The sequence below is a fragment of the Micropterus salmoides genome, unplaced genomic scaffold (assembly GCF_014851395.1).
Source record: "Micropterus salmoides isolate LMB-PRFRI ecotype aquatic unplaced genomic scaffold, ASM1485139v1 Ms_hic_scaffold_12, whole genome shotgun sequence".
Taxonomy (NCBI): Eukaryota; Metazoa; Chordata; class Actinopteri; order Centrarchiformes; family Centrarchidae; genus Micropterus; species Micropterus salmoides.
Genome location: NW_024040263.1, coordinates 3,612,282 through 3,625,299, shown reverse-complemented (window position 1 = coordinate 3,625,299; position 13,018 = coordinate 3,612,282). Strand labels below are relative to the sequence as shown.

General features: G+C 39.1%; 1 protein-coding gene and 1 long non-coding RNA gene across 2 annotated transcripts in view; both read right to left on the bottom strand.

Moving 5' to 3' along the window:
• Positions 1 to 3,197: 3,197 nt before the first annotated feature.
• The window catches only part of LOC119898869 (collagen alpha-1(XI) chain-like), a 48,469-nt gene continuing 38,648 nt past the window's right edge, over positions 3,198 to 13,018 (bottom strand). The window contains 16 exon segments of the mRNA XM_038713156.1: positions 3,198 to 4,118; positions 4,212 to 4,445; positions 7,920 to 7,988; positions 8,173 to 8,234; positions 8,237 to 8,284; positions 8,500 to 8,820; positions 9,002 to 9,055; positions 9,158 to 9,193; positions 9,315 to 9,367; positions 10,621 to 10,727; positions 10,817 to 10,870; positions 11,046 to 11,096; positions 11,180 to 11,282; positions 11,637 to 11,689; positions 11,797 to 11,845; positions 12,541 to 12,593. Of these exon segments, the coding sequence (XP_038569084.1) occupies positions 3,972 to 4,118; positions 4,212 to 4,445; positions 7,920 to 7,988; positions 8,173 to 8,234; positions 8,237 to 8,284; positions 8,500 to 8,820; positions 9,002 to 9,055; positions 9,158 to 9,193; positions 9,315 to 9,367; positions 10,621 to 10,727; positions 10,817 to 10,870; positions 11,046 to 11,096; positions 11,180 to 11,282; positions 11,637 to 11,689; positions 11,797 to 11,845; positions 12,541 to 12,593 (1,494 nt within the window). The 3' untranslated portion in view covers positions 3,198 to 3,971.
• On the bottom strand, positions 8,785 to 9,355 carry LOC119898700. Its single transcript, XR_005443619.1, has 4 exons — positions 9,315 to 9,355; positions 9,158 to 9,193; positions 9,002 to 9,055; positions 8,785 to 8,820 (listed from the first exon to the last, which is right to left on the bottom strand). It is a non-coding gene; the product is annotated as an uncharacterized LOC119898700 (long non-coding RNA).

Sequence of the window (13,018 nt, the reverse complement as noted above, 5' to 3'; positions counted from 1 at the left end):
GCTAAAAATAAAAACACATGGAGAGCATGAAAATAAAAATAATAAAAAATAAAATAAAATAAACAAAAAGGCAAGAGTTCAATCAAAAGCTCTCCTAAAAAGGTGGGTTTTAAAGCCACGTTTAAAAGTATCCACAGTGGTGAGTGTGGGACGGAGTTTGGCGATGTTCCTGAGGTGGAAGAAGGAGGTCTTGCAGAGATGTTTGATGTGAGCCTCAGTGAGCTACAGTTCATTGAGGGAACCATGAATGCCAACATGTACTGTGACATAGTAATGCAGAGTATGATCCCCTCCCTTCGGAGACTGTGCTGCAGGGCAGTATTCCAACATGATAACGACCCCAAACACACCTCCAAGTCGACCACTGCCTTGCTAAATAAGGGTAAAGGTGATGGACTGGCCAAGCATGTCTCCAGACCTAAACCCTAATGAGCACCTGTGGTCATCCTCAAACGGAAGGTGGAGGAGCGCAAGGTCTCTAACATCCACCAGCTCCATGATGTCGTCATGGAGAAGTGGAAGAGGACTCCAGAGGCAACCTGTGAAGCTCTGGAAAACAATGGTGGCCACACAAAATATTGACACTTTGGACCCAATTTGCTGCGATGGACTGGCGACCTGTCCAGGGTGTACCCCGCCTTTCGCCCGATGTTAGCAGGGATTGGCTCCAGCCCCTCGCGACCCTGTACACAGGATAAGCGGTTGACGATGGATGGATGGATGGATGGATGGATGGATGGATGGATGGGCCCAATTTGGACATTTCCAGGGGTGTACTCACTTTTATTGGCAGCGGTTTAGACATTAATGGCTGTGTGATATGTTATTTTTAGGGGACAGCAAATTTACACTGTCATCCATGCTGTACACTCACTACTTTACATTGTATCAAAGTGTCATTTATTTACAAAGAAATTACACAAATGTGAGGGTTGTACTCACTTTTGTGAGATACTGTAAATATAGGCTATATATATATCTTTTGTGCATGAGTGTGCAGTTGCTCCTGCTCGTACTCTTTCCTTGTTCCCATGTTTAGCTTTCTTAGCAAATGTTTTTGAAGTATTGGTTAGCGACCATAATTTGATCTTTCCAAGGAAAAAGCGTGAGAAAACAAGACTAAAAGTCTGTCATGCTAGCGCCCCCTTGAATGCACTGCTCAATTGCTAGACATCACAAAATGAAACTATTGAATGGACAAAAAATATAATACAAAGACAAATTTGCTATTCTTAGATTACCAGAATAAAGGACACATTGTTACACAAATTAAAAGGTTTTAAGTTTAGACCCACCTTTAAGCTCAGTTCTACATTGCCTAGACTCGTCATTACCTCATATTTTATCAGCTGTAAAGCCCATCATCAACTGCCCTTTGTTTAAGTTGTAGCCTTCATTATCAGCCAGACAATTAATTAATTAATTTATATATATATACACACAATTAATTCATTGTATGTATATTTAATGTAATTTTTCGTGGTTTTATTTGGTGATGATATGATTTTTGTGATATTGTTTTAAAGAATTCTGTGGTTTTTACTGCACAGATAACTCATTGTAATGTTTTAAATGATTTTGAACCTTATTGTGGCTTAAAAGAAATGAAGAACTCAACTTTTTCTTACCTTTATCTTGGCTTTCACATTATCTCTGTGGACATTGAAATCTATCTTCAGTACACTTCACTACAACTGAAAAGGAATAAAATATTAAACAGTGTCAGACCAATGTCGTTCTGACAAGTTGGGTAGCTCAAAGGGGACAAATATTAAGATTTCCACGTTTTTATTTTGAGTTTTTTCATAATGCTAAATAATAATAATAAAAAAGAGAGAACACGATGTAGCTGACTTTCATGTCACTCCATCTAAATTTCATCAATGAAATAGACTCTGGACGAGGTGTGTTGATCGGCTTCATCTCATTAAAGTTTCAGCCTCATTGGAAGTGTCAGGATAGACAGAAGAGCAGGGAGAGATAAGGGTCAACAAAAAGCAGCATGGTGTATGCTCAAACTGCAGCGCATAATGAATAGATTACTATCACACTTTACACACACACACACACACACATACACACATCTAAAATACAATTCCATTTCATAGTGGAAATTAATGAAAAGCATGGCTTCATGCCATGTTTGAAATATTTTGAGTGTGCTGCTGTGAAAATTTAAATTCCCCATATTCTGCACTTACTAAGGCACTTTGGAGCTGATTCAAGATGCAGTTGCTGGGCTTTTAACTAGAACTCAGAGCACATTACATACATTTTATCATTCCTCCACTGGCTTCCAGCTTCCTGCTTTTTAAAGAATATACATCGAGATTTCACTGATTAGTGACAAGGGATTAAATGGATCAACCTATTTTTCTGACCTTTCAGGATAAGGGTAGGCTACTTAAGCGACCATTTGGTGTATTGTCATATCACTCTACTTTTGATACATTACTTTTAAAAATTGCTTTAATGCATTATATGTGGTCATCATGCACCCCATAACATCTTAAAAATGTTACAGTAGTAGAGACAATAAATCAAATGCGTATTTAACAAGACAATTGTACAGCAGCAGTGACTTTGTGAGGCTATACTTGGGAAAACATGTGCTTTAAGCTAAATGCTGACAATGATGATGCTAACATGCTAGGTTGTTTACCATGTTAGGCATCTTAGATTAGCATGTCACCATGCTAACATTTGGTAACTAGCAATTTCATTAGTTGTATCTGCACCATGAACACGGTGAGTTAATGACAATAAACACAGCAGTTGTTGAGACATTCAACTAAATTACAAAAATGTCACCCTCATTTTGATGCTAAAGGAAAAGGGGATGCCCTTTATCAGTATACTTCGTCCTCTGGGGACCAACAATATCTGCACCAAATCTGATGGCAATCCTTCCAATAGTTGAGATATTTCAGTTAAAGTTCACTCAGTCAAAGTGTGAACTGACCGACATTACCATCACAAAAAATTGCTTTTAATTAACATTCATTTAACTGTATGCTGTCATGAAACACCCTGTAACCATTGTAAGAAATGTGCAGTATGAATATTGGGGAGACCTGAATAGAGCATACTGAAGGGAATACCTGGTTGAAAAGCAGAAGTACATGTGTCTCTCTGCTCCTAAGACCTTTATGCTTTTGGCTTTGCTTAACAAATGCATTCAATAAAACTCAATCTCATCACATTAACTTAAATGTACATTATGTACTTTTATTAAAATATGTTACTCAGTCACTTCCCCACACAACTATGCATAGAAAGACCTTGAGGCAATCATGTTTGTTATCTTGAAAAAATATAAAACATGGCTTCACAATATAAAAAAATGCACTGCCCCAGTTCCCTTTTACAAAGAAAATGTACTCCGCAAGGAGCCACATAATAGCACCGTGATGACTTACACTCCAATATACATCACATAATTATAACAACAAAATGGCAACAACAACAAAAACAAATTGAGGTTTGAAGATAACACAGAACAATACGGTGGATGAATGTTGCTGAAACATGGTGTTTTTGTATTTTTGAAGAGGATTCACTGATTCTTATGTTTGGGGACTTGTGTATGATTATTTATAGATGGGAATTGAGTGCATACATCAATAAATGTATGAACAGACATGGATGAAACTGTGACAGCACCATTTACTCCTCCAAAGAGGAAGGAAAAAATGTGTTTAACTGAGGACAGTCAATACATTTATGCACTGCTCTTGAGTCAGTTGAGAGAATGTATGAGATGGTAAGAATTGTAGAGTCTGAGTGAATGAATGCATAAAAGAATGAATGTTTAGATGAAGGAACACTGTTGTAGGTAAATCAATATATATATATATATAAATATGTGGGACCAAGTAAGTCTTGAATGTAGTTTTCTCCCTGCATTTAAAAAGTGTCCATGGCTCTTTTTCTTATTAAATTACTCCTGTTGTAATCTCTCTCCGGCTTGTTTAACCATTGTAGCAGACCGGGCCAACCTGGAAACCAAATTTCTGGTTTCCTTTCCCAAAATCTGGCACAGACACGTCAATGATGGGGAGCGTGTTAGACAGCGGAGCGTCAAATTCCAACACTGTCCTCTCTTGCCCCGAGCGAGCCTGAAGCAGAAAAACACAATTGAACAATCAGAAAACAAATGTAGGTGTATGTGTTCACACTGAAATGTCTGAATTTGAATTTGTGTAACTCACCTGACATCCGTCGTACAGTGCACTGATGTAATGTGTGTTCTCATGTGTCAGCTCCTCCCCGTTGATGCCTCTGAAGCGCAATGCGTGTTCGTGGCTGATTGTGGCGGCGTGCAGCCAGGCGGCGGAGTTGAGGCAGTGGTAGGTGAAGGTTTGCTTGGCTGTTGCGCTGAGCAGCTGCAGGAATGTCAACTGGACCACGTGGACCGGAACGCTGTCTGACCCTGAGTAGGAAAACTGAAGGAAAACACCAGAATCACACACAAGTAAGAACCAAAAATGCAATTCTCAAAGCACTACCCTACCTGCACTCCGGTGTTATTTGCATGTATTTAAATGAGATAATATGCATACATTTGGCGCTTTCTATGCAAATGAGCTAACATTTGCAAAAATTGTCCAATTCACAAACACCAGTGCTAATAACCACACACAGTTGGAGTGAAATTATTAGTGTCTTCAAATAATTTCAGTGGTAACTGAAGCGCATTTATAAAGGGGGTCTCACACCCAGATTTTCCAGTGAATATGGCAGCTGTGATTGTAGCCAGGCAAAGCAATAGCACTTAACAGTACATCATATGTGCACAGATGGCACAGAACATAACTGATATACATCAGGAGGGAATGAAACTGGAAAACAACATAAAACCTACTGCTGTGTGGAAGCGGAGCCGGTAGTTACGCACTGTAACACAACATCACAGAGCAGAGTAGAAAAAACAGCTGTCCATGTGCCCACACTCAAAAGGAGGAGAGCACATTTAAAGCACCTAACTAATAATCCCTCTCTGACAAAACACTCCATACAGAGTGAGTCATAAAAAACTACTCTCGCAGAGAGAAACAAATGAAAGAGCAATGGGAGTTAATACATAATTAGAATAGTTAGAATTAGAATAAGATCTCTTGAAATTAAACATTTGTTCTTGTCGCTGCATTTCTATAATTATTTGACTCAGATGTTAATTAAGCATGTCTGTGTTATGCTACTTATCCTCAAAATTAGTATTTTTTTTGGTTGCTTACTGGGATATAGAAAAGGAGGTTTTTGATGAGAGATGGACTCCTAGGAGATTTGAACTGAGATAAGGACTCATTAACTGTTGGTTGAACTGTGCATTTTGTATTGAGCACTTACTGTATAATACACTGTGTTTGTCTGTAGGTAGGCCTAACTGATGATATTATATCATATTATTCAGTACACTTTAAGAGCAAATATTACAAAAATTACAGATGAATATTTAACAGATGCAAAACAAAATGCAAATTGCACTCATCTGCGAAACTTTATGGCCATGTTTGCGCTCGGGCTTAACGATTAATTGCATTTGCAATATTATCGCAATATGATAGAGAGATTTTCTAATCGCAAAGGCTGTGATTACACAGTGGTCACATGACACGCGAGCGTAAATTAGTCTGCAGAGGAATAATCAACTTCGCACATTACGCTGTACCTTGACTTGTTCTTGTACAATGGCCGTAAGCTTGACAGAAGCTGACACTACAGACATTTAGTGTTACACAAGGACTGAGAGTAGCACCCACCACCTGCAGGTAAGGTGGTGGTGGGTGAAATCTTTGGGTCATCCGCAGCTTTGGCAGACAGGAAAAACGTACAACAGAAAGACACATGTAGTAAGCTAAGCTTATTGTGGCGATCGGCGCCTGTGTCACACACACAGCCAGGCACGTGCACACATAGACATCCAAAGGGGCTCAAGCACCTGCCCTTTTTCTTCCTCAAGAGAAAGTGCCCTTATTTCTGGGATGCTTTTTTAAAAAAAATAATAAATTTATATAGAGAGTATATATATATATATATATTCCTGTTGTGCACAGCTTTCCTGTCAAATAAATATATTTACTGAATAAAAAATCTAAATATCAGGAAAGGAGATGCTCTCTCTCTCCCTCCGCTCCGCGTCCCCGCAGCAGCGCACAGCAGACAGGCAGCCCCTCCAGCTTCTCTCCCAGCAGTGTTTTTCTTGGCTTGTGTGGAGGTGAGTGGTGATGAACAAAAGACTAAACTACCAGTGCCTCGAGTTTACAGCTAATTCGCAAAAAGACAAAAGGCAAGTATAAGTCTTGCTAACATGCATGACTCTAATGTAATAAGTTAGCTAAAGTTAAGCTAAGGCAATTTATCATGGTTGGTCATACAGGCTAATGTTACTGTAGCCTACTTAATGTAGACACAACAGGTGAATACAGTACAATTCGTGTCTAATAATGTAATCACGATCGCCACATTGATATGCAAATTAGGCGTTAACTAATTAAAATGCGCTAATTTGCACACATTTGACAAGTCACTGCAGGTGAATGGGATAAAGAAAATACTAAAGCATGTCACCACAGAGCTTCCTCAGTAAATGACTTACATCAAGACTCTTTCCCCTTGAAATGTTATGTTTAAATATGCAGATTAGATTGTTTTAGTTCATTTAGAAGAAATCTACTAATGCAAACCGACGAGAGGTAGGCTTAAAACAAACTCCATCTAAATGTGGTATTTTGGAAATTTTCTTTCCATGTATTGTTCCATGAGTAAAGAAGACAAAAGCATAATAGACCAAAATCTCAAAATTGACCACTATATGAAAACGTGTCCTGCCTTAAACAGTAACTTTACATGATATAGACAACCAAGTAATAACGAAAAGTGTTATGTAATCCAATAAGACCAAAATAATTAAAGGATTTATTGCCTGGTCAAAAATAACAAATTATTAGTGAAACTAACGTTTTGTCAAAAAGAAATCATAAATAATTATGAGAAGTGCCGTTTTTTTCACTTGAGCCCCTGCCCAACAAAAGTCTGTGCACATCCCTGCACACAGCCACCAGTCAGCTCAGGAAATATCTGTGAAACGGCGTTTCAAATCAAACTCACATGTCCGAAATTGGACCAGTCTGTCATGAGTTACTTACAGCCAGTGCGCTGCTTACCAGCATCAGAGGCTGCGGGGGGGCTCCGGTGTTGTTGGAGAATTACTAAGCTTGTCTATTAAACACAAAAGGCGTTTTCTTTCCGTTGGCCAACTTCTGAATTGAACCTCAACTGAGTATTTTTTTGTTTGCTTACTGAGATATAGAAAGACGGACTCCTAGGAGATGGGAACTGAGATAAGGACTCATTAATTGGTGGTTGAACTGTGGGTTTTGTATTGAGCGCTTACTGTATAATACACTGTGGTGAACTTTGTTTTTCTTGTGGTCTGTAGGTAGGCCGACCTGATGATATTATATCTTATTATTTAATGCCATGACTTGACTCTCAAATTATCTTTCTCATATTATTATAATTTGATATTTCTTCTCCACCATTGCTCATAATAATAATTCATGCATCACCTAATTTCCAAAACAGGCCTGGCCTACAAGAAAAACAGTGCATGTTTAATCTATCTAATATTGGTTGGTCATACTACACGCTGATTTATTGCTTGTCTGTTTAGAATAATACAGAAGGTTAAAAAGCTTAAAAATTAATTTCATATTAAATATCATGGCGCTATAAACAACCGCTATCCATTCTGTGTTATAGCTGACTAATGCTGCTAATTATCATTCAACCACATATGTCCTACATTTGCAACAGTGTTTATAATTAAACTATTTATACTATACATTGTAAGTCCTTTTCCATGAAATTGTTGTACACTGGCATGCACAAGCAGCAATAAAACCATGACACTATACCTGTTTTCCTTTCCTGAATTTACTGTACCAGGTTCCGGGCTTCTCCCCTTTCCAGGCTGCTAACTTCACCTGATAGCAAACAAACAAAACAATCAGCTTCAAGTACAGCTCAGCTTCACTAAATCAACACACCGATTGACTAAATAATGTTAATCTCTTTCCCAGAAATCATTCAGCTTTTGTCAAAGGCTCCGGTTAGCTTTGAGAGTTTTTCAAATGCTCAAAATCTGTGTGTGTGTGCACGAAAACTAACCGACTGGAACTTCTTGTCAGGGTACAGACACGTCTCTCCCTGTGCAGTGAAGTTACAAAACCCTTGAAGGAGTCTCTATGGCAACCCTGGTTTGGATCTATCCAGTACTCACCTGGAGAGAGAGGAAAGGGTAGAGGAGGGCAGAGGGTCAAAAAACACATTGCTAATACCAGTGTCAACAACAAAAACACCAAACAGAGAAAAATCACACAGGAAGCAGACACGTGGACAGCTATAGGAAGAAAGACAGGCCGATACAATGAGTCAAGACTTGCAGGCAAACAGCTGTGATAAACAAAAGGTCAGAGACACAAATTGATAAAGTACCGTTGGGGAGATCTGGGTGGAGGAGCCAGAGCTCCTTACAGGTGCGGGCGGGGCTGTGGTACGTCCCTTGTGGGTTACGCAGACCCTCCACCTCTACTTTCATAGAGGACAGAGATGCAAACACTTCCTCCATGCCTTGGCCCTCCTTCTCCTTCATCCCACCGTGCTGCTCTGCCTGGTCCCCCTGCATCCATTCTTCCTCTCTTCCATCTATCGCATCCCCTCTCCTCTTCCACTTCAAATGTAGCACCATCCACCAAGGTGTGGGTTCTCCTTCTCCGTCCTCTCTGGCAGAGGGGAAATCCCAGCTGCTGGCAATCCCTGGGGAGAGGAGAGAAAGAAAAATGGTAAAGGGAAAGAAACAGGTAGGGAGGAAAGCAGATTAAAGCAGGCAGTTATAATGAGAAAGGGGAGGAAGAAGCATTGGAAACAGGGATGAAGTTTTTATAGTTTTGTACTTTATTGATGGTTGTTAGTTGTACTAACTATAAGCAGAACTCACTGGTGGTCCTGGAGGTCCTGCAGGCCCAGTGTCTCCTCTGGGACCAATTGGACCCTAAATGCACACAGAGCAAAGGGATTAATTTAGGGCAGTAGAGAGGTATGAGGCTCCAAAGTGACTAATTCAATCCAATGAAACAGTGAGCATCACAGTTACCTGGTTTCCTTTTGAGCCCTTTAAACCAATAGCACCCTGTGAGAGAGGTAAAGAGTTAAAAGTTAAGACCACAAATAAACAATGTCCCAGTATCCCAATGCTAACAAGGGTGATTCATGTTTTTGCATGTACTGTCAGGATTATCTTGTATACTCACAGACAGACCCGTGGGGCCAAGGGACCGTGAGGACCTGGTGAACCAAGCGGACCCTGACATTAACATAAAAGACATGAAACTGTCAGATTAAGAAAAAAGTAGATCTGCTGGAGGTAACTACTACAAATTCATTGCTGTTTTTGATCTTTTTATGGGATGTGATGCCAATTAGAAAAATATGGAATACATTGCCAGCCTTGTCCTTTTAAAGATGGACAACATTCAGTTACCTTGGGTGTTTGCTGTGTGTCAAAGTGCATGTTCAGGTGGGAACACTATATAAATCAAATTATTACTACTACACTAATAAAGTCCATCATGCTCACTCAACCTTAAAAAGTGTCACCTGAAAGGTTTTGACAATGTCTCAGCTGTTTTATTTTAGCTAAACCATGCTAATCAGAGCTGTATGAGAAACTACAGTATGTGTGACATAGACATTGTTCAAATGACTGTAAAAATGTAATTACTTTGGTGTGTATTATTAAATACATATACAGTAATACAGTACTGTAAATAAAATATAGTTCACTATGGTTCAATTATAATCAAGCTATAGCCTAAATATATAATAAACACTGTAAGCAAAGTACTTGATTATTTAATTGTTTTTGATCCATGTAATTAACTGGAGCAATACGATCCAATGCCTTTTAATTTATTAACTTACTGACCATATGCATATTTTGAGTACCTTGATTTTTACCATGGCAATTATGGCTCATAAACCAATTTAGTGTGAATGTGTTGCTTTACTTAATGTAATGAATTCTGTTTATGTATTTTATCCTTTACCAAAAACATACTGAACAATGTACTGAATTTAGCATACATTTACACACCTAACAATGTTTTTTTCATCAACCAGGTCTTATATAAGTGTTTCTTTTTTATATAGAATTGTGGTGGATGTACTTTTAGTGTTGTTATATTGTTTCTGCTTTATGTGCTCAAGTGCATTGAATATAATAATTCATTGGTTTATTTCACTTAGGTTCTACTTACCTTGTAATTAATTATTGACAGGGGCAGGGTCGTGATTGTGACTTGTAATGTAATGTGCAATGTAACGTAAATGTATGGTGCGGACTGTATGATGTAGTGAATGTAAGTCCAAATGTGTTACTGTTGCTTACTGCAGCCTCATGCGCACTGATGCCCAAGACAAATTTCCCTTCGGGGACAATAAATTTGATCTTGTCTTATCTTATAATGACAGTGCCCACAAACCAATTAACACAGGGCAAACCCGCGACAAATTGGTAATCCAGGCTTGTGCGTATGTGTTTGTGTATATTTTCAGCACCTCATCTCCTTTGGACCAGGTAGTCCCTGGTTTCCTGGCAGTCCTCTGTCGCCTTTCTCTCCCATGTCTCCTGGTGGCCCTATCAGACCTATTAGACCACCATGACCCTGCGATATGCAGCGATATCACAAATCAGCTGAAGTTCAAGTCAGTCAAGTTCAGAGTGAATGTTTATTTATGTACAGTATGCACGCACCTTGTCTCCCTTCTTGCCATGGTCTCCTTTCAGTCCAGGTAATCCCGGTGGACCCTGAGAAGATGAAGTTAGGATGATGTCAAATAAAAGCTGAAGTGTAGCAAGTGCATATAAAACTTGCTTTACTTGAGTGTTCTGATCATACTGTCCCTAACTATCAATAAAATAATAATTTCATTTCTAATAGTATTTCTCCATTATGGTGCTTGCTTTTGATGAGTCATCTTACCATGGACCTGGGGTCCTGTCTGGCCTGGGGTCCATTTAAACCCTGCTCACCCTGAGAGAAAGAATCAGAAATAAATTAACCTCCATCTTTTTATGCTCCACTTCCACTGCTTCATTCTTCACCCTGTGACTTACTGCAGGCCAGGGATCCCTCTTAAACCTTGAGGCCCAGGTTTCCCAGGTGACCCTGGCACTACAGGCCCTGTCTTGCCTATGGGACCCTCCAAACCGGAGCACCCTGAAACAGACAGAGAATAGGGTGACCTTCAGAAGCTGTGAGCATTCAGATGTTATTAATCAGTTGTTTTGTAACTCTCACCTTCGCTCCTTTCAGGCCTGCCTTTCCTTCCTTCCCTTGTTTTCCCAAGTGGCCTGAAGAGCATCATTTTATAACATTGATAAAACTTTCTGACATAAAGATGCACTGATGCACAAACCCACAGTGACAATGCACTGAGAAAAATACCTTCAACCTCATTCTAACAGAGGAAGATGTTTAATCTATACTTAATCACATGGGGTAGAAAATTAGTGAGTGCATCAGAGGTCCCTGCAGGCACTGACACATTAACACAAAAACAAACACACAAACCCTTCGCCCAGGAGGTCCAGGTGGTCCAGGTTCTCCTGCCGCACCTGGGGTCCCTGAGCAATATAAAAACTAATTATAAGGCCATCATTGCATTGTATGATGACAGCATCTTTTATTTTATGAATTACTGATGTCATGGTGTATGAAGGTAGGAGCTCACAGATTCCCAGGTCTCCATGTTCCTTGGACCCGGGCAGACCATCCACACCCTGAAGTGGCAAAAAAAAATAGTGGGCACAGGAAAACTACACTTCTTCTGCACCAAAAATAAGCTGAGGTTGTCTTTGGCAATATGGAATAATTTAATGTAGAAAGAGCAATAACAAAGGGGCCTGATTCAAACAAACTAGACAATATGTGATGATGTTTGACCAATTGACAAAAAAAAAAAACATCCTTCATGAGATACAGTTGGTACTGATATAAAATCAACCCACACATTAGGCTTTTTTAACTACACTTTTCAAAGTTGCTATGCATTGGGAATTGAAATGCAAATAATATTATTTGATATTCTATTATTATATTTTATAATAATTAATCATTTCTTACTCAATTTCCAGATGTAAATGTACCAGTTCTTAAATGAGCATGGAATTTTGTCTTCGCTCCAAATTATGTTTAATGTACGATTCTACATATTGATCTTTGATTTGATGTAATTTTCAATGTTTTGACTTTCCTTAAGTATAGCTTTGTTTGACTATGTTATGTTACGTAGCAAATTGTTCTTTTAAATACAATGCAAGTCACATAGACAAAAACCAAGGAAATGTGTTTAATCCAGAAAGATCTGCGTTTGCTATTGCATTGGACAAGATGGTTCCATAACTGCCAAAATATTTTTAATTACAGATGCAGAAGAAGTAAAAGAGGAAGATGATCCGAAAAAGCAGGCACTCACATTGGGTCCAGCCTCTCCTGTTGTCCAAGGTCTCCCGTGAGACCTATAGGACCCTGAGAGAGAGAGAGAGTTTGAGCTGTACAGATCTACTGGATGCACAGAATGGGCTATAAATGTGTTTGAATGATATACTGTCCTACAAAGCCAGAACAGTGACTACAGAAGCATGAAGTGTGATAGATAGAAAAGTTGTATTGCCTTTATTTTATGCCTTTTTAGGCTGATCATTTTCAATGCCTAAAGCCTACATAATACATATAAATGCTGATACTGCACTTTGCCTTTGGATAATGTTCATGGAATTCAAAAGGGAAATGCAGTACTACCAGCAATGCCCGGTGGGCCAACAGGTGTTTATTTATTTTTTAACTGTTTAAAAAATGGGCCAACGACCGGCCCATAAAGCATGGACAGTGGCCCGTTGGGTCATTTTCTATACTGACACTGGGCTGGCCCAATCGCATCTCTAACGTGTGTG